Source organism: Paralichthys olivaceus, chromosome 9 (assembly GCF_024713975.1).
Source record: "Paralichthys olivaceus isolate ysfri-2021 chromosome 9, ASM2471397v2, whole genome shotgun sequence".
Classification (NCBI taxonomy): domain Eukaryota; kingdom Metazoa; phylum Chordata; class Actinopteri; order Pleuronectiformes; family Paralichthyidae; genus Paralichthys; species Paralichthys olivaceus.
In genome coordinates, this window is record NC_091101.1 from 16,592,470 (window position 1) to 16,620,251 (window position 27,782).

A 27,782-nucleotide genomic window follows, 5' to 3' on the forward strand; every position below is an offset into this window, starting at 1 on the left:
CTGCTCCAGACAGGCCGCACTGCTAAAACTCCCCTCGGTGTGAATCTGTCAGGCACGGAGTGTGCACGTCTCCATTGGGAACACTTTTTCATGTTTGGGAGCAGTGGGCAGGCTTTCTAAAAGTGTGAGAGTGGAGAGAGAGAGAGAGAGGAGACCCCCGCCGGGCTGTGATTTTACTAAAACAAACAGCCGGACTCAAAGTGGTACCTCCTTCAGCGGACTGCCAGGACAGGACGGCAGCGATTAACCTCAGACTCTAAACATCTGAGGGGATCTGTACATCTGAGGCAGCCACCCCTGTAGAGACGACCAGCTGGAGATCTCTCCTCCGGTTTCAGAAGGGGGAGACCGACTGCTGGCCTGGCAAACCTCCTCGGACAGAGACTTGTCTGTGTGTCCCGGGTCACTCTGAAGGTAAGAACTCTTAATTCTTCATCACTGTCAAGGATTTATTTGGGCAGCTGCTGGCAGACGAGAAGATGTGCTGTACCAAATGTGGAGAATTCACTTATCCTACATGGGAAACCCACTGTGACAGAGTGGATTTCATAGCTGTCTGTCTCAGAGAGGAAGCACCTCATCCTTCCATCCTTCACACTGTTGCTTCATATCGAGCCTCTGATCAAACAATCTGATTTAATACCTGAAAACAAGCTCAGAAGTCTGTCGCTAAAGTCTCTTTGGTTGTGTGATGTTGTTACTGGTTAATATTAATGTTTCTGTGTTGGTGGTATTTGTCACCCGCATACTTGAATGTGTACACAACAGGAATTACAATGTGAAAGAGTGCAGAGCAACCTGTTCAAACACGAGCTGGGTGATGGCTTGCATCTCTGCACATAGACACCTTTTCACACTTAGCATAGTGAAACTCTAACAATGTTTATCTTCTCGCTAAGAGAATGTGTTTGACAAGGTATCCCAGGGTCCTACACACACACACACACACACACACACACACACACACACACAGACACACAGACACTGGGCTTTATGGCACGAGCTGTTTGTATGTGTGTGTGCTTCGCTGCTAAAGGACTTGTTTATACAGCCCTCCTCAGTCACCCTGAGTGAACTGACGGTCCTTAACACCAAACCCATCAGTCTCTTCCCTCCTCGGTGTGTCCCCCCTACATGGAGAATCTTTCTGGAACGCCATGATGGTGCAGTGAAATCAGGACCCAGCATCAGTCACTGTCCCCAGCATCCTCTTTAACTCTTGATGAATGTCCTCTTAGTGATAACAGACAGTCCTGATGTCATATCTTAATGCCGTTGTCACAAATCTGGCTTGAACCAGTGACCTGGCCTGAGCCGTAAATACAATCTGTTGAATCATCTCCTCGCATTCATCACATGAGAAGGTTTTACTACCTGGAATGAGCTACATTATGGCAATGTGAGCTGTTTCACGGATGAGACACATGTGGCACGCATGTCTCCTCACACTAATCCGCCATATGTTTTGCACCTGAAAGCGTCGCCACTTCCCGGCTGTGTACGGCTGCTGTGTGGTTAAGTTGTTGGTTCAGTTAGTTGTGTTTAGTCTGGATAACTGCACTATGGTCCTCTGTTTACACATTGCTAAAATGGGAGAATCTGAATTAGCATCAGTTGTGATAATAACAGCAGTCAACACCCTCGTCTCTGGCTCGGTGGATATTTTTGGTCCAGGCATTGTCCAGTGCTGTTGTTTCAGATGAGCTGCTGGAACACTGCATGCATATCATACTTTTGCCATCAATAGTATTAGCCTGTACTACACTCATACCATAATTCTACCATCCGCAGGATGCCTGCTGCAAAAGAAAACAGAAACCTTTAAATGTGATATTTACTCTCATGGATCTTTATTGAACAGGCTTGTGAAGTTTCATTTGTCTCCTGTGCGGTGGGGATTTTTCTGCCTGTGCGTCAGACTGCTGGTATGTACTACAGCAGAGCTCTTCTCCCTGGGCCCCGACGCAGCACTACCCATTCGGCTCCATTCCCCTGGCCCAGACCTAATCCTCCGTCATCAGCTGTTTCCTGGTTCCTCGGGCTCCCTGCATGCCAGTCTCGCTGAGAAAATCTGCTTCGCATTATGACCATGCAAAAAACATGCCAGGAGTCTGATTCGGCTCCCATGTGCTCCGATATGTAACAGTTTGAGCTCAGTTTTGAAACAAAACCAAACGTTGTTTATATCCGGTTGAAGAATGATGGTTTAGAAACCTGTGAGCTCCCAGACATCATGCCACATGGTTATCATTACATATCTTAATGAGTGTGTGTATCTTATATTTAACTTTATCCATCTCTGACTCATTTACTGGTGATCCCTTGTTGTGATTCACGATTCCTCACTCATACTTCTGAACTGAGTAGTTGTTACTTTGTGAGCCCATCAGCCTCTGCTTCTTTAGTGATGTACTCAGACACTGAACTTAAGTCATATAGCTTTAATAATGAAGAGCACTAAGTGGTGCGGTGCTACAGCATCCTGTATGGCTGCCCGGTCCATCTGGCCTCCCACCCTCTCTCCCCCCTTCTTTCCCTCCCTCCCACCCACTCACACAGAGCTGACAGGCAGCTGCATCTCATCTTCAGCGGGAGAGCACAGCCACTCCTGCAGGTCCACTCCTGGAGGAACTGTTTCTTTTTTACAAGCTGTCATACCAAACCTTCGGAAAGAAAATCTGCCTACAAATGCAAAGATTGGTGTCATTTTCACACGTAACAGAGACGTCCAAAAATATGTGCGAAGGCTGGAGCTAACTAAGTAGGTTTACATGTCAGTTTACACATCTGCTCCATAGACTCTATATAAAGATGGTAGTCATGACTGCTCCCCAAAAGTGAAGCCAAAGCACCTCCATCGCCTCCTGTTGGCGACAGGTCATCCCCGCCTCCTCCGTGTTAGCAGATGGGGGTTGGACCAAACTAAAATGATGAGCAGTTGCGTCCTACATTACTACACAGTTTTCTTACCACACATTTATTTGTATTTTTTTCTTTCTGTGCTGTATTAAAGTGGGTGGAGCTCTTCTGGAAATGGGGGATGTTATGTCACATCTGTGCACCTATCAGATCGGAGTTTGGCAACATTTGAATGAAACTGTGGTGACAGTTGTGTGGTTGTGTGTTATGTTTCCTGGCCACTGCCATTCAAACCACACCCACAGAGAGTATGATGACGTTTCTGAGACTGAATTTATGTTTCTTATTGAGCCATAACTGTGAGGAAGAAATATTCAAGGAATTGATAACAGATAATATGCTAATTAGTTTTCTTGCTGCAAGTGTAATAAAAAGAGCAATACTGCTCCCATGGTGAATATTAGACAACAGCCAGCAACCACTGAATTTAGCAGGAAACAGATTGACTCTGTCTGGTTTCACACATCTATAGTTGGCATATTCAAAACCAAAGAGCCCTTTGCTAAATTAGGATCCTGATTAAGTCATTACAGTCATATGTGTCTTATTTAACTGAATGCAAAAAAGTATTTCCTAAAGTGATGACCCAAAATTTTTAAATAAATTAAAAAACGTGTAGCTTAAGTATTACGATCGCCTCTCTGAATTTACTACATAAGGAAAAATAAAGATATATTTTTTTTTTAGCAGGAAGTTTTGGTCTCCAACAGATCCTGTTAAAGCAACACACTTTCTCGCTCCAACTAAAACAAGCTGGAATTAGTGATACAGTGCAGTGAGACAGGAGGACAGAAGGACGAAGACAAACAGTCTGTTGCTTTTACAAGATAAGAATATTCCACACAATGGAAAAGAGAGAGAGAATTTGGATGTCTCTCAGTTTGTCTTGAAGTTACAAGCTGCTTTCGTTTGAGATTTAATAATATTTAGCATTGGCACTCCTTCTGATTTGTCGATACCTATGCATAGGAAACAACACCCAAAGAGCTTGTTGTAAATGTCAACATAAGCTTAACTGCACAGATAGTATGACTAATCACCCAGATTTGTGCTTCTCTTATTCCCACAGCCTTTATTCCTGTGTTTAAGGAAACAGTCCTAATTGTATTCAGCTGTTTCTGGATCTGTCTTATTGGGGGTGTGTAAAGAGCAGAGGTACTGGAAGTGTGTGTAGGCGTCCTCCATTTCTCACGAGGCTGGTTGGGGGTCTTTTACCCTCTAGTGTTAGTGGGACGGGAGAAAGATTTGAAGAGTTGGGGTTCAACACTCTGCACACGGGTGGGTGAGGTCCTAGAAGAAAGCGTGGGATGATGAATATGCCAGTAAAATATATTTGATATTCGTGTATTCCCACAGAGCAGAAACTGTTTGCATTGGCTGGGACTGGGACAAAGCACATGCATAATTATAGCCTTAAGTGGTTGCAAACAACTCCAGGATTCACTGCTCAAGAAAACAGGGGAAATTTTACTTCAGTGACAACCGCCTCTTTAATTTTTGGTGTTTTAATTCTTTTTTCTTTAATGTATGATCTCAAACGAGGAGAAAATGAGATTGTTAAACTGATATCAAACACTAGCCACATCTAAGGATGTCATTCTACAACCATCAGTTTTACCCTAAGGCCCCTTATGTCCCCCCACTGCCACTACAAACAGTATTTACAGCTCTGTTTGAAAGAGAGCAAACCAAAATCCACAGGTTTCCAAACACGTGTTTGCTCAGCATGAGCACAGTCACTTTGGTTTGCTGAGGAACGATGACTAGACTGAGATTTATGAAGAGCAATAACAGAGGAGGATTTTTTTAATGCTCCGAAATCTGATAAGACAAACTTGAGATGGATTCAGTGCAGCTTCAAGCTCTGAAATTACAGGAAACAAGCTGTTTTTTGCTGAGACAGAACTTTTTAAAGTCCTGCAGTCCAGCTGTGCAACTGCGAATTCCAGTTGTGCGTCAGTGTAAGAGCCAAAAGTCTTGAAAATCTTTCTGCCAGTCAGATGTCAGGATAAGAAATGAAGACCTGTACAAATGTACAATATTTAACTTTGGTCGTAGATGCCTCTTAATGAAAACAACAACAAAATACCTAGTTTAATGGGGTGGCGAAGTAACATGGGATCATGGGAGTTGTTTTCTTCTGGCGCAAATCATGTGATGAGGTGATGTGTTAAAGTCTTAATGAATAATCGTGCTATGTTACAAGTGACTGAAACACAACAATGGAAGGATAATGCTACGGATCAAGCAAATATGACCCAATTAAAAGACAAAATGGAAGTTCCTGTTACCATGATACTGTAAGTCCAAAAGTCAACAAGATATATAACATATATTTGTCGTGTTTAGACTCAGACCCCTTAAAGCTTGTTCCTGCAGCCTCCAAGTGGTCAAAAATAGTTCAAGTATCTGTAGCTTTAGATATATGAGGCGCACACACACACACATATTTAAACAAATCAAATGTGTGTTAGGGTGTTAGTTATCTTTTACAAAAAGAAAGATGGATGACTACAGACATACACAAGCTTATGAGGCATTTCCTGCTTACAGCAACTCACATATTCTGACAGCATGTTGGCGACACATGTGCCGTCCCAGCTGAAACTGCCTTTTACCCATAAGCCTGCAGATCCGTCGTTTTTTCACGTTGGAAGACAGTGAGAGCTGTCTGAGGTGGGTGCTCTGCATTGTGGGTCTGCTGCTGAGGGACCAGAGGGTTCTCCTCAGGGGAGGGGGGGGCGTGTTGGCTGGTCTGTCCAAGACTGGTGATAAAAATGGAGGTTTGTTGTAACAAAGTCACACCAGGTCATTTTTTTCCCACAGAGCTCACCAGGGCCTTGCTGCTCGGAGATCTGTCGAGAAAACCGGACATCCTTCTGATAAAATACAAAGACAAGCATGACGTGTGTTCATTGAGTGTAATTTATTCAGTCCTATGATTTGAACGTTTCTTAATAAAGTGCCAATGACTGTGATATATCATATTCTGTCCTATAGGAGCTGCTAATTGTTTGCATTGGAGAGAAGTGGTTGCTAAATTGGAGATGTTTGTTTTGCACAGCTTCCTGTCCTCTGGAGACTGCGTGTGTGCTCCCTCTGCTGTCCCACTCGTGCTTTCATGTGGTGTTTCCCATAAACTGTGCCCTGTATGTCTGCATGCTCACGTCGCTGTTCTTCCCCTCTGTCTGCTGCTGTGTGCACTATTCTTGTGGTGTGTTGGTCATGCTTTGTCACTGGTCAGATAGGTCTGTTGATTTTCTTTTCCTTGTAGGTTTTCTTTTTCTTCTCTCTTGTAATGGTTTTTCTCATTTCTTAAGGTGATTTTAGATTTGTTGTGCAGCTTCTTTTCTCCCCCAGTGACATGAGGTCAGGTTTTCACTTGTGTTAATTTGAAGGATTAGGCAAAAACTATTTGACCAATTGCCATGAAATTTTATAGAGTTGGGGCATGACCCAAGGAAGAACCCATTCCATTTTGGTTTGGATCCAGGAATTTGGAACTTTCTTCAACTTTGCGAGAGAAGTTGTTTTTTCACCAATTTAACCATTTTCACCAATTTCCAAGGGAGTAATTACCCAATTACATCTATCTATCTATCTATCTATCTATCTATCTATCTATCTATCTATCTATCCATCCATCCATCCATCCATCCATCCATCTATCCATGTATGTATGTATGTATGTATCTATCTATCTATCTATCTATCTATCTATCTATCTATCTATCTATCTATCTATCTATCTATCTATCTATCTATCTATCTATCTATCTATCCATCCACCCACCCATCCTCCCTCCCTCCCTCTTCTGAGTGTTTTTCTATTTTAAAGCTGTTTTTCTCAGTAAAGGAGTTTCATGATGTGCTGCATGATCCTCTACTCATTGTGGCATCTCTTGTTGTCTCTGTGTGTATTTGGTTAGTGGTTGTGGTGGTCTGCTGTGTCACTGATGCATCACTGGATTACACCCACACAATTCCAGAAAATGTCCTCATACAGGAAGTCAGAACTCTCCAGCTGCATGTTTGGACATCTTTCTCCCTTTTGTGATAGATTACTCCTTTTTTTTACTCCTTTTTTCCCCGATTGTAACCCCCCCCCCCTTGGGACACACTTAAGCAAACAGTTGGCTGCAATCGTGGTTTCCCAACTCATTGAGGACTGCTTCATCACTGCCAGATGTTTAAATAAAACATGCACATATAGCATACATAGATAATCCCACAAGTGGGATTACAGGATGCAGAGGGACCAGGGTTTACACACTCGAGCTGTATCCTGAGGCTGCGCGTGGGCTGTGTGCACCCAGCTGAGGTCGATTTTAGCATTCCTCTTCATTAGCCGGCGACACGTTGAGTGTAGCTCGCTTGTTTATGAAAAACTGGGAAGGGTCAATCAGCCACCAAATTCCCAGCATCTGTGGGAAAACTTGGTACGGCACTAAAACAGTTTAGTCCTCTCGGTGATTACTGTGCCATCACTCGCATAAACGCTGTTTGTTTTTCTCAGACCTCCGTGATCATTGTGAGACTGAAGTATCCAGTTTCAAAGATTAAAAAGATGACAATAAACATCTGGGTTAGAAAAATGTTTTGCTGATTCTGCACAAGCCACCCTCCTCAGACCGAGAACCACTTGACTCGACTGGACTTGATTTGTGGATATTGTGGAGGTTTCTTACTGTAAATTGTCTCAAACACAGGCTGCCCGATCATCTCTTTGGTTCAAACTAAGTGCAGCTTTGGGTTTTAGGGGGTCAAACTGCTGCTAAGTGTTTTTATTAAGTGGGAAACAGCGTCACTGAAATGCTGCCAAACCTTGTTGGCAGACAAAACCGTTGTTCTCTTCTCGTCCTCACCAGGATAGAGCATGAAAAGAGCCATGATTCCAATACAGTTTGAAACTACTTTGCACATCACCTCACACTTAAATCTTTCATAGTCTTCAATCTTAAAGTCTTTTTGAAGCTCCTGACTCTCCTTTGGCTCTGTGATCCCAGTCAGCACATCCCATTTTGAGGGTCAGATTCCTCCTCTGAAACCCCCACTACCCACTGGTCAACATAAAACCGCATCATGTTGCAGTAACCAAACATTATCTTTCCGTTCCTTTCAAAGACCCCAAACGGATACTTGAACACACCAAGATTCCTGTTCAGCAAAGAGTGTTTTTACTTTTTTTATTTCAGATGTAATTTCACATCCTGCAACACAGCAGCAGTCTGGCTTGTTTCAGCAAATATAACATGAGCACACAGGCACAATAACATTTGTTTCTTCTCACGCTGCCAAGTGACACATGCCTTTGGCGTCACTGCGTTTGGCTGTTGTCGCTCAAAGTCATCATCGCTGACACTGAGGTTGACCACTACTTGTATAAGCACTGATGCATGGCTTCCGCAGTGGACGGTCCCTCATCGCTGCTTGCTGCATGGGGCCCCCCCCCGGGACGAGGTGACCCCTCCGCTCTCCGCCGTCATCACCAGCAGGGTCCCAAGGGTATCAGCGATCCTGGGAAAGTTTCAGAGGAATACTGTGGGAACGTGAACTGTACAGAGACCGCAGTGACAAAAGGGGGAATAGAGGGAGAGGTCTGTGTGTGTGTGTGTGTGTGTGTGCGCGCGTGTGTGTCTCCAGAGATTGAGTAGGGTGGGTGGGGGTTGGGATGCAACCCAGCGCATGTCTCTGTGTACAGTGTGAGTTTTAGCATTATGCTGGCACACATCAGAAAGCCATGTGTTTCTGTGCCCGCGAACAACCGGAGAAAACCTCTCTCTCTTTCTCTCTGTCTCTCTCTTTCTGTCTGTTGCTCACTCACCCCTTTTTATTAGAACCAGGAGTCTGCAGGGGAGGAAATGGACCAGTCATGTTTTTGGAGCAACTCAAGAGCTTTTGGGAGCGGAAGTGCCAAAGGCAGTTAATTTACGGAGGCAACGTGTGTCTGCTTTGAGTCACTTGGGTTATGAGTCTTCTATCTCATCACTTCTGCCAGACTGATCAGATCTTTTTTCCCTGTTTTATACTTGGAGCTAAATCAATTGGGAAAACAAATCTGCCAACTTGGTCAACTGTTATGGATACAAAGGTGATGCTGCCAGACATGTTCAAATAAATAAACTCCTCTTAGTCTCAGATAAACTTCACAATCTGTTTTGGATTACACAATGTATTTTGCCCAAGTTCTTAAAATAGAGATCGTAAAATGTATTACATTATCCTGCAAATGTAGGCGAGATTTCACAAGATTTATTTCACAATTTTTCCACCGCCTCCTCTCGTCCACTTCCTCCTCCACCCTCGCTCTTCCCAAGGCTCCCTCTTCCGCCCTCTCTCTCGTTCCCACCCTCTTGTGTACAGGCCTGTGATCCATCCTTAACTGTTTCCAGACGCCTGTGCACTGCAGGCCCTAACCCCTGTTCCAAACATAACAACAAACCACCCTTACCCTCTACAGTTTTTTCCCCCTCTGGAGTGAAATTACTATCAGAGCATTTTGAAGGTCTTGGGAAATGGTGGTTGATGTGAGGATGGTAAGTATCAGGAACCTCTGGCCTGAAAATCTGCTGAATTCATTCTAGGATGTTGATATCTCTTTTGGTGTACAACATGATATCTTATTAGTATTAAAAAACCATAGCAACCTTTCAAATCTCAGTACACTCCTGTGTCAGCAGCTTGGGTGAATGGCCTCATTTTCACTTTTTGTTTACACAGAAAACCAATTAATGGCTCAGCACGGCTCTTGAATAGCCTGGACGCAGCATTGTTGCCAGTGAGCGTGTTGCAAAGGCTGCACACAGTGACCTGCTTGTTATTGGTCAGAATGCTGGTGAACCGGGAACAAAAAGAGCCAGACATTGTCGCTCTGTCCCGGTGCAGCGAGGCATCAAATACCTTCAGAGTGAGCTGCATCTGGACCTCAGACCATGTGTGCCGGCCAGAAACCATTAAAGACGGCAGCCTGACAGTAAACTGGATGCTTTGTGTTTGTTTCCTCTCGGTATGAGTGGAGCATAGTTTCGTGTCATTTCCTCTGATTGGAAGCAGATTTTTCTGACATGCGATGTGATTTATCTCCTAAACTCTTCTAAACTTAACCCATCCTGCTTGATGTCATGAAGATGGGAATCAATCCATTACCAGTCAATCCTTTTGAGATGGAGTTGTGTGTTAACTGGGGTGAACACTCCTGACAGAGTTTTATTGAATTTTTTTGTGGACAGAATGATCCGTGATCTGGTTTGAGGTTTGACCAGGACTTCTTTCTCATCTGCTTGTTTCCAGAACAAACTGTCTGAAGACGTCCAACATGACGAGGGCGACGGCGTCCATTCTCCATCTGACAGTTACAAGTGAGAACTAACTTTTTTGTGAAAAATTTGAAACAGGACCACAGGTTGAGAAGAATGTGATGCCAACCATAATGTCAAGATTGGATACTTGAATGTATTTTGATAGATTTCTGGCCTGTAACTGAGACGACTGATGGATTCAAGCTGACCTCCATCATTTTAAATATATCTGTCACTGACGAGGCGTCATTATCCTCCCCCTTATTGCTCCAGACAGCTCACATCCTTCATCATTTAGAGATAGAGCAGGATCCGCCTTGTATTGTTGATTTAACCTTTGACCTCATGCTGCTGTCTCTTTGACCTCCATCCTGACCCTTTTTCCCTTGTTGTGTTGTGTCAACTCCAGCTCTCCTGTGCCTCTGCACGCAGCTGTTTTGCCTGGAGATAACACCCAATGACAAAGAGCTAGTCCTGGCCAAAGGCTCCTCCCTTAGTTTTACCTGCTCCGGCTTAAGGGAGACGACTTGGGAGTTCAAGAGGGACGATGTGCCGTATTTCCAAGTGGAGCAAGTTCAAAATGTTGGCCAGAGCTATGAAATCATGCCAAACGGCGCCACATCTAGTGTTCTGACCCTGCTGAATGTGAGCTGGAAGCACACAGGGGTGTACCTGTGTGTTGATCAACACACTGGAGAAACTAAGGAGGTTGTTGTGTTTGTCCCAGGTGAGATCTAATTTAAGCACCAACACAGTTTTTAAAAGATGTTTCATTGTGGAAAGTTACAATATCTCCCTCATAAAAAAGGGGAATAAAAATGATGTCCTTGTTTCAAAGTATAATTCTCTGCAGGTTAAGTGTGTTCACATTGGAAAAATAAGAAACACTAAGAACACATTTTAAAATACTGCTGAAAACATAGTGATTGTTGAGTATGCTGTTTGCACAATTTGCATCTACGTTAAAATTATTTCCCTCCAAGAAGAATTCAGAAAATAGAAGAATTGATAGAAAAATAATGGTAATGAGAGAAAATAGTCAAAACATTTTACTGCTTTCTCTTTGTAAAAGTCACAAATCAATCAGCTCTTATTATATGAGCATATAAACAGCTTTTTTTTGGTTCAAAAACTGTAACTGAACACGATACTTTAAAGATTATTCACTATGTATGGAAATAAGATTCATCAATCGTTTGATCGACAATTTAAATAATGAGAGTTGTGATGCTCCTGTCCATAGACCCTGATGTGTGGTTCATAGAGAGATCCCATGGCATGGTTACTAAGACCAGTCAGGAGAGCACTGTCCCCTGCTTGGTCACCAACCCAAACATCAATGTCACCCTCTACCAGAGGGACACCGACATGCCCATCAGAGGACATTATGATCCCAGTGAGGGGTACAAGGCGCCGCTGGAGGACAGGACCTATGTGTGTCGAGGAGAGCTGAATGGGAAGGCGGAGGAGTCTCAGGAATTCAACGTTTTAAGCATCACTGGTAGGTGTTCAGGTTCCTCGAGAAAAAGCCTCTTCCCAAAATAAAAATGGTGATTATCGACTCAACCCCCTCCATGTGTGCTGAAACCCACAAACACATGCACAGAGTTTGGCCCCTTTAATTCAGTTGCAGCATACACCCAAACTACGAAAGTTAACGAGTCGGTCTTTTTAAAGCACCATAAAGGATCATATAAAAATAAAATAATAATTCCTGGTCCCAACCCCCAGATCTGGAGCCACATCAAAAAATGTTGGGCTCTTCCTCAGGTCATGCTCCAATTTCAAGGAAATCGGTTGAGTAGTTTTTACGTAATCCTACTAACTAACAAACAAACGTGGACGAAAAACATAACCTCCTTGGCGTTTTTTCTTTGTTTTTTTCCTGACACTTACGGCATCCTTCCACCAAGTATACTGGTAATCTTGCTAATTGCTCTAACTAACAAACAAAAATCCAGATGAAAACATAATCTGTGTTATATAGGAGTGGTATAGGAGTTAATGGAGTTGTAAAATTATTTTTCTTTTTTCCCTGAGATGCAAACATAGGAGCCAGCAATCAACTTTTGACCATTAGAAGATAAATATGAATTCAGATTTTTTTTGACAAGATTAGTGGCTCATTACAACTGAAGGAGACTTTTCCACATATTGTTTTGATTAATCCTCTTCCTCCTCTCCCCCACACTCTCTCTTCCCGTCCCAGTCCCCGAGGCCATCGACGCCTACATCAATGTGTCAAAGATGGTCCTGAAACAAGGCGAACCACTGACAGTCAACTGCACGGTGCACGGAGTGGAGCTGGTGTTATTTTCCTGGGATATCCCCAACAGAGAGGTGAGTAGGAGTGAAGCAGAACAGGCGCTTTTGTTCAGCTTTTTCCTTTGTGATCGCTCTCCAAGCTATGGCTGAGCCTAAATTGCATCAAGATGTAGAGACACACCTCGATTTTCATCCCCCTGTGAAATTGTACTCATAGCACATGGTGTTGGTTCTGAACATTCTATTCTATTATTAAAGATGATCTACTGGATAGTTATAAAAACACATGGAGGCAGCATCACCATGTTTCATGGGTGAATCTGTCATGTGACCTTTGCTACAGATCAGACAATATTTCCCAACACCCAGTCGTATCCAGGGGATTATACGTTTCCTGTCGAAAACAAAAAGCTCCACCGTGCAGATGTTAGACCATTAAAATGTAGAACCGATTCAACCTGATAATAAAATGCCACACCAACAGATTCATGTTTTCTATCTCTTCAAGCTGATTGAGGTTGAGCCGCACACAGACATCCTGTCGGCCACCAACATGCGCTCCTGCCTCATCTTCTCTCGAGCCACAGTGGCCCACAGCGGAAACTACGTCTGCCATGCCCACGACACCATCCAAGACCAGAGGGACTCTGCCAGCATCAACATCACTGTGCTCGGTTAGACACACACACACACACACACAAAACTCAAACAAGCCGATGCTGCACAGATTATTATTGGGTTTGACAGAGAGGAGACTGCTTATTATCTAAACCTAAGTCAAGGTGAGGGAGTTGCTTCTTCTAAGGGAAATAAAGATCACTTCTGTTTATTTCTGTTCCAACCTTCGACATGGTGTGGATGCCCTGAGTGATACCTTGAAAAACCACGAGGGTGCAGCAACTCTGTATTTAGACTTTTGGAAATAAACTCCAAGTTCACAAGCGCGTTTGTGTAACCAAGGTCTGACTTCGAACATTAATATACAGTAAGTCAGCATCTAAGTAGCTCGATCATCTTACGAGCAGCAGACTGAGAGGAGGGGGGGGAAAGCAGCGTTCCTCATGCTGAGCTTTTCTTCATTTCTGTCTCCTGACGTCCTCTGAATGTGTTTGGGTCTGTGAATGCTTACTCTGTTTGCAGCGAGGTGTGTGATGTTTATGAATAGTGTGAACTGCCATGCTTCATTGAGACTGGGACAGTGTAGTGCTGCAGCCTGGACATCTCAGTGGAAAAGACAGAAGCTTACAAACAGGGCCAGTACACTGTCTATAGCCCACTGTCCAATGAAGTAAATTAACAAAGAATTATCACTCAATCAATCAATTACCTTTATTTTTTACAGAGCAAGACTTTCTTTTTTCACAAATCATAATTTGCCTATAGGGCTGAACAACCTCTGCCCTCGAGAGTGAGGAAATACAACAAAAACAAAAGGAACCAAAAACTAAATGTAGAAACCTCAGAGAGGTCCTCTCTCTCTCAATAAATGTTGCATGCAACTGAGCACATAAACAAAAAATACAGTGTCTAACATAAAGGGAGAGGTGTATCAATGTCAAACAGAAAAGAAGAATAAAATACGTGAGCAGGAAGAGATGCATTTAGTTTTTTTGTCCATAAAATCAATTAGTTTCACATGTACACTATGTTTCTGATGGTATGTGTTTTTTTTTCCTTCAGAGCGAGGCTTCGTGGACTTGAAGGCTGCCAAGCAACAAAACATTTCGGCCAAGTTTCAGGAGAACGTGGAGCTGAGAGTTGAGATTGAGGCCTACCCTCCCCCTGAGGTCCGCTGGAGCAAAGACGGTGCCACCATCAAGGGAGACAAGACCATCCCAACCAGACAAGAGCATGAGAACAGGTCAGACATCCAACCAGACTCCTCAGCTGACCTTTGACCTTAAAAATACCTTGAATACCAGAATGCAATTAAACACCTCATAGGCCTTGATGCATTTTAACAATTAGCACTGGTGCTCTGTAAGAGTGACGGCCTCCAGAGGCATCCAGCTCCTGTCAGTCATCACCAGATAAGGCCTCCGCAGAGAGAAACACTATCCTCTCTGGAGGGCAGGACTCCGTCATTCATTACACAGGAACCTTAAACACAACATACCTGTCACAACTCACTAATGTCTTACAGAAAAACACAGATGTAGTAGGACCATGTTTTTCACAGTTTTGCCAAAAACACTAAAAAAGACAAAATAAATAATAAATAAAGAGATAATAATTGTTAAAAAGATAATAGATTTACTAATAATGGACAGTGTCCATTCAGTTCACTATATTTTCAGTGAAATTTCCTTAATTTCCTGTCTAAAACATATTCTTTCAGGAGATTGTACAAAAATGTCATAATGTGTAAATAAATAAATATAGAAATTTGTAAAAATATGAAACAATACATGTAGAATTACAAAAATAAGAATAATATGTGTAGAAATTACGTGTAAGAAAGTAAATGTCGGAATACGAAATAGTGTTTTCATCACCAAATCATATTTATTATCTATTTGTATTATTTATTATATATTTATTTATTGTATGTGTATATTTATATCTATTCATGTACTTAACTATTTGTTCAATATGATTTCTGTAATCTGTGCAAAAAAAGCTTTAACAAGCAGTTAAGAGGAGCTTATCAAGAAGTGTTTCTCAATTTTCTTCAATATTCCCAGAAGATAATGTCTGGATGTAGAAATTAGGTTAAAGCATCTCCATATCTGACAAAGAGCATGATTCATTTTGTGCAACATAACAGATCTGTGGAGAATCTTGTTGCATGAAGTAGATCAAGTCGAATGTCCCCGGAGAAATATCCGGCAGCTCGTACACATTGAAGCAAAAGACAAGTGAATGGCCAGATATTTATTTAGTCTTTCTGTCTTAGGTACGTCACTATTCTCACCTTGGTGAGGGTGAGGACGGAGCAGAAGGGACTCTACACCGTCCTCGTCACCAACGGAGACGACACAAAGGAATTGACCTTTGACCTGGAGGTTCGAGGTGAGAGGTTTATTACAGCATAAAGGTGTTTTATTCATTATTTTCATTACAATTGTTGATCCTGAAATACATTCTTAGAAATCATCATGTACATGTTGTTACTCACACCAGTAATGATTGATGAGTGCTGCACCCCCTGTGTGTGTAGTTCCATCTCAGATTAAAGACCTGACCGACCTCCACCTCCCAGGGAAGAGGCATCTGGTGACCTGTGTAGCTGAGGGGGTCCCAACCCCGACCATACAGTGGTACAGCTGTGACAGCATGCTCAAGTACGCCTCCACCCGTCATCACTTAACTGTCACACAGTGAACACCAGGGGGCTGACCTTACACACAAATCTCTTTTTACTTTCAAATCATGTGCATGTGCTGCTTTGACTTCACGCTATGCTGCTGCCACTTAAGTGAATCCACCCGCTCATCTCATGCCCCTCTGCAGGTGTAGCAACCAGACAGCGGTTTGGCAGCTGCTGACACCAGAGCCGGAGGAAATGAGCATCCAAACCAACGTGAGCTACAGCGAGACTCGGAAAACCAGTCAGGTCCTCAGCCAGGTGACCTTCCACAAGCCCCAGCAGGTCACGGTCCGCTGTGAGACCAGCAACCAAGCAGGCCTCGTCGACAGGAGAGACATCAAACTGGTGTCCGGCAGTAAGTGTCACATGAATATTATAATGCATGTTATTTTTATGTGTTTTTATCTCTCTTTTAAATTGTATGTAAAATGTCTTTTATTTTATTATTATATTATTTATTATTATTATATGATTGTAAAAAAAGTATTTATGTTAAATATAGGTTAAACTGAATAAACTCAATCAAAATGACATGAATGTGAGCTATAAAAATAAGTTTTCTTTCAAAAAAATCAACAGAAAGTGTAGTTTTATTTGAATTTGAGACGACTTCAATGAAACGATCTCTGCCTCATCCTGACTAATGCTGAGTGTCCTCTCCCCTGTAGCAGCGCTGTTCTCCCAGGTGACAGTGTTGGCTGCTGTTCTCGCCCTGTTGGTCATCTTCATCATGGCCTTTATCATCCTCATCGCCGTGTGGAGGAAGGTAAGATGGAACTCGCCTGTCACATGTAAACAGGAATGATAGCGAAGGAAAATAACGGAATCCTTTGGTTTTGGTGTGTCATGTTTTTTCTCTTGTGTGTTTCCTCTGTGCTCCTCAGAAACCTCGTTACGAGATCAGGTGGAAGGTGATAGAGTCTGTGAGTCAGGACGGACATGAGTACATCTACGTGGACCCCATCCACCTGCCTTACGACCTGGCCTGGGAAATGTCACGAGACAACCTGGTGCTGGGTGAGTCTTCGGTCGGACGGGCACCAGATTGTAGAGACACACCTCGATTGATTGAACCTGTGAAACTTATCAGTAATCATACTTTGAATTATTAATTCAAATTAATAGACATTTATAGGTATAATTAAAATTACACTGTAGCTCTCGTAGCTGTAACTTCTCACATTTTATACATCAAACTGTGGGAAACATTGTAATTACTTTAATAATAGGACTTGTGGATTTGAAATGATGAGCCCTAGAGCAACAGGAGGAGCGCACAACTATCCCATAGACTCTAATGTTAAATCAACTGAAGCACCGCTCCATTTTTAACCAGAAAATTCAGAGGAAAACAGAGAGAGAGCTATTTTTGTTTTTTAATCGCTGTATCTCCCAAATGTTTGACACCACAGACAGAAACTTTATGTCACTGTGTTTAGCACAGTCTCCTCTCTCACACAGTGTGAAGCTGTAGGCAACAAGAGTCACACTCTGAGAGGTGTCTGTCAACCTCACAAAGATAGCTGTACAAGAGCACACACACACACACACACACACCCACACACCCACACACACCCACACACCCACACACCCACACACCCACACCCACAAGCAGCTTAGCATTGGCATAACAACCAAACAGCACTGGGGTGGCCGCATCCAGCCTGCCAACAGTCAGCAGGGCGCCAAGTGTCAGACTGGACAGAATATTTTAAAACAATAACATGACCCTGAAATACAATGTTGATTCTGAAATGAAATTAGCTTCTACGTTAATTATCTAACGTCAGTCTTAAAAAAGCCTAAATGCGTCTTTGTATTGAGGTCTATGAGGACATGACCTTACTTCTTCACCCAATCCAACTTAAAACAGTGTCTTTGTTTTTCAGTTGCTGAAGGTTAGAGGGGACCTTAATGTCTTCCTATAATGCTGCAGGCTATAGACTGTTCAACTCACATTGGGCTCACGTCTTTGATTTTCATGATTCTTTTTACACTCTATAGTTTTTAAATGTCACAACTTTTCTTATTCGTCAGCTATATAAATAAAAACATTCATATCAGACTTCTATTCAGTACTACTTGTTCAGATGAGCACAGACAGATTCTCCTGCTCCTCTCAGCAGGGGACTTCAGTGCTGAGGGTTGTATGGGCACAGTCGAGGTTAGAATAATAAACTACGTTCCGTGTTAAGCTTTTCTTCTTGGCCTTAGTCCCTTAAAGCTCCTTTGAAACATTTCCCCTCTATTGCTGTATTGTTGTTTGTCAGCTGCTCCCAACAAAGAGCTTCCCAAGCCAACTGAGTCAGACGTCTACTCAATACATCGTCTGTACCACCTTTAATAAGCTACAGTTTCTAATCTCACTTTATTAGAAACATATGTACAATAACAATCGTCATGAAGAGAATGTTGTTTTTTAGCTCTGATGTGCTCTGTTCACACTCCTGGGTCCTTCTTTGTGTTGCAGGTCGCACTCTTGGATCAGGAGCCTTTGGCAGGGTGGTCGAGGCAACTGCGTACGGGCTCGCTCATTCCCAGTCCAGCACAAAGGTGGCAGTGAAAATGCTGAAGTGTAAGAAGCACACAATGTTAAAAACCCAGTAGCGAGCCATATGTGTGTTTGTGTGGACAATGCAGAGACCACAGTGGAGTCCTCCTGCGTGGCCGTCAAACACAGTGACCAGGGTGGTGTGCTCCTCTGAGCTCGGAGAGCAGCACCATGCAGAGCTTTAGTGTGGCAGCCACCCTCTCAGCCAAAGGGTCATTCAGCAGTTTGGCAGGGACGCAGTGTGTCCTGGTCTCAGCATATTTAGCTCTCTTTTTCTCATAACACCCACCCCCCACGCACAGCTCTAGTCTTACATGTGGTTGTCTCTCTGTTCATCCAGCCACAGCCAGGAGGAGTGAGACCCAGGCCCTGATGTCCGAGCTGAAGATCATGAGTCACCTGGGACCTCACCTCAACATTGTGAACCTGCTTGGAGCTTGCACTAAACATGGTGAGCGTCATTGTCTTAACAGGAACAACATTTGATGAAAAACGATTCTCATTTAACCAACCCCTTTATTATTAAGACTATTTCTGTGAAGTTCCTAAATATGGATTGCTCTTTTTCCACCAATCAGGGCCTCTGTACCTGGTGACTGAGTACTGTCGCTATGGCGACCTGGTGGACTACCTGCACCGGAACAAGCACACGTTCCTGCAGTACTACGCTGAAAAGAACCAAGACGACGGCTGCCTCATCTCGGGAGGAAGCACTCCGCTTAGCCAGAGGAAAGGGTGAGAAGGACGAGTTGTACAAAAATCTCCATTCAGAGCCGCACAAAGGGGCGTTCTGTAAGATTTATACGGGGGAGGTTGGGGGGTGTCGGGGGATTCCTGAATTAAATATCTGGGTTGTCTCACATCAAGTTATAGGCACAGACAACCTCCTTATATAAAGTTTCTATATGATGTGTGACCATGAATAAATGTGGATTCAGTTCAGTTTCGTTCAGTGCATTTTATCGTATCCCTCCAGCTATGTGTCTTCTGGAAGTGAAAGCGATGGAGGATACATGGACATGAGTAAAGATGAGCCCTCGATCTACATGCCCATGCAGGAGCAGATAGACACCATCAAGTACGCAGACATCCAGCCTTCTCCATACGAGTCACCCTACCAGCAAGACATTTACCAGGAACAAGGTTTGATTTGAGCCACACGTGTCTCAGTTCATGTAACCCTCATCAGCATTGGTGATAAGTGTGAAGTGTTAAGAATTGGGCCCAGTGATCACAGGAATACTTCAATGATATGAGGCCAACCAGTAACTATCTGTGTCCCTGTCACAGTCACTGGTGCTGGCAAGGGAGAACCTAAAAGCACGACGATAGGCAGGCAAATTTTAAGAGAAGATCCGTTTATTCAGTCCAAGAAACAGGCAGAGTCAAAACCATGAGATCAAAATCAGGCAAACAAATCTATCAAAGGGCAGACAGGTATCTGAAGTCTCAGAAGGCAAAACAGGGTCACAACAAGATGGCAAAAGTGAAAATACTGGAGAGCTTGGCAAAATACAAGACAATGTGGCAGGGATCAAGTGAAAATGACTGGAATATATACTGAGGAACTAATGAGCAAATGGACTGCAGGTGAGGAGGTGGGCGGGGAAAACCAGGTGAGGGAAATGAGATGATTGCATGGCAGAGAAGAAAGGCAGACTCTGAAATGACAGGAGAGTTAGTGATGAGACATGGAACCAAAATAAACATAAAGACAAACTAAGAGTTAGTGTAACTACGTTACAGTCACACTCACAGCAAGAAAATTAGCTGTGTTTTGTGAAAAGCTTTATTTTTAAATGAGTGAAGTTGATATAGGAATGACCAGATTAAAGCTGCAAGCAGCGTTGAACGTCCGGGCTACAGGCAGGATGCTGTTTGACGCAGCTGTCACTGCCATGGAACACTGTGCGAATACGTTTTATTTCGCTCGTGTGCATGGTGAATTGCTGTGTCCACTTTGTGGCACTAGAGAGCATGCACCGAACATACTTTTTGTTGCCGTCTATATCATGTATAACAGACCATGAAAATTCCAGTGGGTGGCGCTATGACTGAATCTTGGCATGTAGAAGACTTTATATTAACTCTGAGTCCGATTGGACAAGTAACAACAACGATAAAGCCAGGGCAACACCATTTCACGATATAGGATCATCAAGATTGAGGCTTTTCTGACAAAATACATGGTGGATTTGGTTGACTGACTAGGAGACGTGAACAAGAATATGAAAACATGCTATTACTTGTTGTCACAAGGTGGCGCTATTCTGTAAATTAATAAAGGCACGTAGATGTCTTCAGGCCGGGACTCAGGATATAACACATGCAAATACAAGGAAATGGACAATGTATAAATGAGTTAAATTGGTAAACTTGAAATAGTGAAATTCAGTAATTGTTCTAGCTTCATATATGAAGGAATACAGTTGTTTTTTTATTTAAATACAGGAGATTACGTACAGATAAATATATTTAACAACAACAGCTCCATTTGAGCCCATTAAACTGTCAAACAAAACAGCCAGAGTTCATTCATGAGATTCTCATCCCGCTGTCTTCCTGTTGTGTTTGTGTCTCTTCCTGTTATCGAGGTCAGGTGACAGCAGATTGGACCTGGCCATCAGTGACTCTTCCATCCTCACCTACGATGATCTTCTGAGCTTCAGCTACCAAGTCGCGAAGGGGATGGAGTTCCTCGCCTCCAAGAATGTAGGTTATTGAAAGTCAAGTTCATAGAATTAAGCTGGTGACTAATCCTCAAAAAGCCGGACAGTTTGAGAAATCATTTACGACTTGTTACGACGCTACACGTGTGTACAAACAAGTGTAAAAACAACAATGTCGTTTTATTTTATTCCACCACAGTGTGTCCACCGTGACCTCGCCGCCAGGAACGTGTTGATCTGTGAGGGCAAACTGGTGAAGATCTGTGACTTCGGCCTGGCCAGAGACATCATGCATGACTCCAACTACATCTCTAAAGGCAGCGTAAGTAGCAAAATAACTGCATAGACACACGCATGCACGTTTGTTCGACCGCCACATGGGGTCATTCATCAACATTATTAATTACAAACCTTAACCATCACCAAACTAACCTCAACTATTCCAAAAGAAAGCCTGAACTTAACTGGAACCCTCAATGTAACCTGAACAATCAAAAAGACGTCACTTCATGTGGGAACGTCAAATTTTGATGCATCAACATTAGTTAGTGTGTATTCAGGTTAAAGTGACACAAACGCACACACACACAAGCTACGCCTCTGCAAGTGATAACCAAAGTGCATGAATGTTTGTATGTGTAAAATGTGTCTTAAATCTAAAGCACCTTTCTACACAGAACAATACACAGTATAAACACACACACACGATCCACAATGACCTCAAACATCTGTGAACTGAACTCTTGTTGACTGTGTAGAGTTTCAAAATAGATTTTCTTCTGACATGGAATGTTTTTTTGTTTGTTTTGGTTTTCCATACAGACCTTCCTGCCCCTGAAGTGGATGGCACCAGAAAGTATTTTCCATAATTTGTACACAACCCTGAGCGATGTGTGGTCGTATGGTATACTTCTTTGGGAGATCTTCACACTGGGTTTGTTCAAACACACACACACACACACACACACACACACACACACACACACACACACACACACACACACACCCACCCACACACACACACACACACACACACACACACACACACACACACACACACACACACACACACACACACACACACACACAGAGAAAGCAGGTTTACACATTCGAGGGATTCATCTTCTTTAAATGTTCAGTAAGATTTAGGGGTGAATCTATCGGCAGAAATTTAATATCATGTTTTAATAAACGGCTTTGTTTTGCTTTGTGTATAATCACTTGAAACTATGGACCTTTGTGTTTTCATCATCTTTTTTAATCTATATTGGGAGCGGGTGTTCTTCTACATAGTCGGCCATGTTAACATGTTTTGACGTTACCTGATTGCCCCCATAAAGGGGAGGATAAGGCGAGGATGTGAGGGAGGGGAGGGGGTTTCAGTTGGTTGTAATATGAAAACTCACCACAAGATGCCGGTAGATCCTTCAAACTGAACCCTTAAAGTCTCACAATATACATGGGTCACACATAAGTGTTTAAAATGAGAGCAGCACAAGTCTATAGCAAATTTGAATGTCTGATCCGTGCTCACCAGGCTGTTGGTATGTGCTTCAGCTTGAAGACTCATAGGAGGTCTAAATCGTATTAGGCACAGTCAAGCTCATGAACTCATTTTCTTTCTCACAACATTATGAGCTTTTTTATTTTTTTATTTTTTTAAAAAACCCTCTTCCCACGATATTTTGAAACTAGCATGAAAACAAAGGGGGCAGTTTATAGTATATGCAGTGTAAGCCTGAGTGAAGAGAAAACAAACTGACAATCCAGCTTCTGTGAGTGAAAACCAAAAGTTCTCTGTGCTTCGCTGCTTCACTCTGACCTTCAGTGAACTGTTCAGATCCATTCCTCTTTCAGATCAGGGTTAGAACAAATACTCTCAGTACACAACAGATGTGAGTCAGATAATCAATCTGTGTCTTTGCTCTTTTGGACAAAGTGATATTTACTAATATTAAAAGTTTCTTCTACGTACATGACTTCAAAATATTATCGGTTTCATCATCACAGAATTCCATTTAGATTACTAGCCAGTGCAAGACTTGTGATTTCCAGCAGCTGAATTATTTGAAATGCCGTCTGCAGGAGGAACCCCCTACCCAGATCTGCCCATGAATGAGTTATTCTATAGCGCTTTGAAGAGAGGCTACCGAATGACCAAGCCTGCCCACGCCTCTGATGAAGTGTGAGTCTCACTGTCCCTTATTGTTGCATCTCCAATAAGTCTTCTTAGTGGATATAAAAACAAGAAATAAACTCGTTTTTATTCTGTTTATGTTGTAGCTATGATATCATGAGGAAGTGCTGGGACGAGAAGTTCGAGACGAGGCCTGAGTTCTCCTTCTTGGTGCACAGTATGGGGAATATGCTGGCAGACAGCTATAAAAAGGTACGTTATTTATACATAATGTGCACAAAGGCCTTTGAGCTGCCTTATTGATGCTAAACTGTGAATTAGCAGGATTATGCCAAAACTACTGGATTGATTACCACAAAACTTGATGTTCTTTGGGTCAGAGAAGAACCTTTTAAATGTTGATGCAGATCTTTCTCTTGAACATTTGCGTTAATAAATTCATGGATATTAATAAGAAGGTCAGGCATGTTTGGGGGACTGATATTTATGAGTTTGTCAATTGATACAGTTTCAAATAAAAAAATGGATCTAGTAAATTTAACTGTGGTTTCAGAAGAGGACTGTTGGGCCTTGGTGGAGATATGAGCTCTACTGAGCACCATTTAGTTTAGTTTTTGTTCTTTCATGGTACTGCAGGGTATTACTGAATCGAAGTATTGAGAGATACCCGGCCAGTTAATACATGCAGTCATATCTGGAGAATGTTGTGTTTGAACTCTACTCCAACTCAACTCAAGGCAGAAGGAAAAAGTCAAACTGTGCAGGTCTGTACTGGTCAGAAGAAAGTCCAGATGTACAACACTGGTGAACTGAAGCTACTGATCACGTGTTTGATTCCTGACTGATTCTTGAAGTACATATACCTGTGAGATCCAACCCCAGTGTCAGCAAACACCACTCAAATGATCGAACTACCTTCTCCTGTAACTACAGAGATACAACCAAGTCAATGACAACTTCATGAAGAGCGACCACCCGGCTGTCGCCCGCACCAAGCCCCGGCTCTCCTCACCCTTTCCCATCGCCAATCCATCATTTGGCTCCCCCACTTCCCCCGCAACCCTCTCCTTCCCCCCGGATCCCTACAGCCAGAGCCTGAGTTCAGGAAACTTCAGACAGGAGGCCGACACGCAGGACGTCATAACTTCATACAACGAGTACATCATTCCCATCCCAGACCCCAAACCGGAGGAAGCTTTCACTGACGTGCCGTCGGAGAGCCCTGCCAGGTACAGCTGCTGAGAACAGGCCACAGATGTGCGCCAAATGCTGAGGCTGCAAGAGAGAGGAAGATGTATTTATTTAACTAGAGCATTTATTTTCCAACCACACACCCACTCATCCAGATGTTGAGCTGGGACAATAGCTGAACTATGACGGCACACAGAGAAAAGAGTTTTTTATTGCACATATATAAATACACAGCCAAGCAAAGTTGGCTTTTAAGACCAAATAAATGTCTGAACTTAGACAGTTTGGGTATATTCACATATAAAATAATTAATGATTTCATAAATTATTATTAACTTGGATTTAATTTCTGTTCTCTGAGTTATAAGAGCTGTTGTTATGTTTCAAAGTGATGGCAAGTTCCATTTCTGTGTTTTGAATTTAGCAGAACTTTAAAAATGCTCACTTATAATTTGATCAATTTGGGAGCTGAGGACTTTACCTCCACCTGAGAAAAAACTGAAAAACTGCACAAAAACTGTGTAGATAATCCCAGAACTGAGACAGTTTGTACATTAATCAATTATCAGATGACCAGAAAATTATTTTGCATCGGTGACTGTTTTGTCACAATTCAATGGACCAAACCTCCTTTAGATAATCGACTATTTAATACGAAAATTCAAGTAAAAACAACGCATTTGTTTCAGCTGCTTTATGACCTTTCAAAGTTAAAACATTTTAATTTGAGTTGTATAATTACAATTAACCCAAGTAAAGTCAAGTCAGATTTATTTAAAAAACGCGTATAAAACAGCAAGAGTTGAGCCAAAGTGCCCAACTCAGGAAAATACTACAAGTATGGATAAAAAGAAAGTGATAACAGTGTGAGAGATGGTGCAATAAAAGACTCACAAGATAAAAGTAAATGACATTAGCAGAATCATAACACAGAATCAGACTGAATTCAAATCAAGATTAAAACAAATATTTTCAATACACAATGCTTTACAAGTACAAAAAATAATTGAAGGCTGACATACAGGAATAAGTGTGTGTTTATTATGTGGGTTTTTAAAATTTAGTTTAGACGAGATTTAAAATGATCGATTGACTTAAGTCAACTCACACATCTATTTTTATTTGCAATATTAGACAGATGCTGCTCTTGTATTAATGATTGGCCAATCATTTTGTGCAAGCGAAAATTCTTCCACACAAGAGATCATATTGAAAATTATTTCTGAAAACACAAATGCTCGCAGCATTCAAAGCAAAACATGATTAAAGCAGATCTGTAGAATCAACAGAGAACAGAGAGACAACAGAAATTACACTTAAAGGTTCCGGAAAGATTTTACCAGGGACAATAGATATAATGTAATGTAATAAATGTAATATAATGTAAGTCAATAAACAGCGTCAGTTCCCTGCAAAACAAGATATAGGAGTGAACCTGGGTTTGCTGAAGATAAGATGAACAAAACGCCAAGAGACAGTAATGGAGAGTGACCCTGATGACTGAGTGCACAGAGTAAAGTTGTGTTTTGTCTTTTCTGTCTTTCCGCTCTCAGCTCTGAGGTCCCGGAGGAGGAGAGCGACTCCATGTCTCAGAACACGGCGGACACTCTGCCAGAGGAGGACAGGCTGGAGGAGACCAGCGAGAGAGACGCTCTGCTGGGCTCATCCGGGACGCCTGAGGTAGAAGACAGCTTCCTGTAGCCACACCAGCCTGAACCCTGAGAGAGCACAGCCCTTTTATGGGAATTTTTAATTTTGCTCTTTTTTTTTTTAACATGCCTGAAAAAGGGAACGTGACTAAACTAGAATGTAGCAAAATGGAGACTGAGAAGGCAATCTCTGTATTTCCACTAAGCACTCTAAAGGTTTTGTCCTTCTTTGAGTTTTTGTTTCACACTTAATACCTCTGAGATTACAAACGGTAAGAAATAGCGAGCGTGATGTTATCAACCAGACATTTATTGAGAGTCGAATGCGGTACACTCCTCACACTCCTATAGAATCAGTTTACAGTGAGTACAGAGGTGTTCACTGTATCCTCCAGTTTAGATTTATGAGGCCTTATGAAACTTTATTATTCAGACACATTTAGCATTATGCCCTTTGTTGGCTCTTATCATTATATCCATCCCACCTTCTCAACCGATGTAGATTTTAATGAACAATTTTCGTAATAATACAAAATGATTAACACAACAATAAATAATGAACACAAATTAAAATCTGAGTAACAACAGTTCAGTATTAAATGGAATCATCAACATTAATTGGACTTTCAGTGAACAACCACCATTAGACATTGAATTTGGATAGTAAAATGAATTAAACCTATTTTTTCCTCCACAGCTGTTGTAAAGTATTTTTGTAAAATCTTATTCCCGTTATATGAAATGCAGACAAAATCTACATGCACTGTTTTACTATCAGATTAGCTTTTTTATTGTTTAGTTTTATATGCCTTAGAGCCTGAATTTTCCATTTCTCTTTCTTTTTCAGAGATTTTTGAGATGATATGAAATGTATATGTCTTGTGAACTTTGAAAAATTGTTTCTGTGTAGGCTTTAATTCATAGTCCTGTGCCAGATTTGCACTTTATTTAGAAAAGAAAATGTGGATCTTCGCTATAAAGAAATATAAATTTACACTATGTTAGAAAGACACAGCTTAAAATCATTGCGGGAGTTTGATTTTGGCTTTTCAACGTGTGGCTATGAGGGATAGATAATGACTCCCAGTGTCTTGAATAACAGGCGATTGTCAAGTGAAAATAATAAACCCAGCGTATTACTGCCTTAGCACATGGACGCCTTTGTAGAGACTGAGATATTTGTTCCTGCAACTGAAACCGCGCGCTGATATGAAGGGCTATACTGTACTCAAGGAACCTAGATAGCTATATGTGCACATGTAGAGATGACGCTTCTGTTGCATTGTTAAACATCCACTTACACAATGTCCACTTTCATGACATAATCCACCATTTAAAACAACACTAGTTTTATTTCCTGTAGCATTTGTTACACAGTATTAAATGCACAAAACATCACAGTATCACAAGCTACGGTACCAAAGCTCTTCTTAACGTTTACAAATGTATTTTTATATATGTGTCATTTTATATGTTGTAAATGTGAAAATAAATGTGTATTATCATAGTATTGCTGTTGGAAGTCTTTTTTTTAACCCACTCGTTTAACTGCAGAAAAATACTAAATCACTAAAAGTCTGAATTCTGGTCAAAATGAATCCCTGCTTCTCTTAATTATACAAAGCTTTAGATAACAGCCGTCCACTGTCACTGATTTACGGCTGAATCTTTTTGAAAAATCCTCCTATAACTTACTGAGAAGATGCTTCTTTCATGATGTGAAGTGCTACTCAGAACAGATCCCATCTTTCCACAATGACTTTTTCTCACTCCACACTCTCTCTGCGCCTCTC

General features: G+C 42.0%; 1 protein-coding gene across 1 annotated transcript; it reads left to right on the forward strand.

Annotated features, from left to right (window-relative positions):
* On the forward strand, positions 1-27,496 carry pdgfrb (platelet-derived growth factor receptor, beta polypeptide). The gene is made up of 23 exons (XM_020082398.2): positions 1-414; positions 10,210-10,277; positions 10,627-10,944; positions 11,461-11,718; positions 12,427-12,557; positions 12,991-13,156; positions 14,163-14,343; positions 15,379-15,494; positions 15,643-15,766; positions 15,936-16,147; positions 16,461-16,558; positions 16,677-16,809; positions 18,263-18,367; positions 18,684-18,794; positions 18,922-19,078; positions 19,320-19,486; positions 20,943-21,055; positions 21,212-21,334; positions 21,835-21,946; positions 23,098-23,197; positions 23,296-23,401; positions 24,083-24,378; positions 25,894-27,496. Exons 2-23 carry the CDS (start codon positions 10,235-10,237, stop codon positions 26,039-26,041), a joined length of 3,318 nt encoding a protein of 1,105 aa, XP_019937957.2. The 5' UTR covers positions 1-414; positions 10,210-10,234; the 3' UTR covers positions 26,042-27,496.
* The last annotated feature ends 286 nt before the right edge of the window (positions 27,497-27,782 follow it).

Bases quoted from the DNA above. Each gene is read 5' to 3' on its own strand.
- pdgfrb (XM_020082398.2), top strand. From the start codon at position 10,235: ATGACGAGGGCGACGGCGTCCATTCTCCATCTGACAGTTACAA. The intron at 16,559-16,676 runs GTAAGATGGAAC...TGTGCTCCTCAG, and splicing joins TCATCGCCGTGTGGAGGAAG to AAACCTCGTTACGAGATCAG. The intron at 21,056-21,211 runs GTAGGTTATTGA...ATTCCACCACAG, and splicing joins AGTTCCTCGCCTCCAAGAAT to TGTGTCCACCGTGACCTCGC.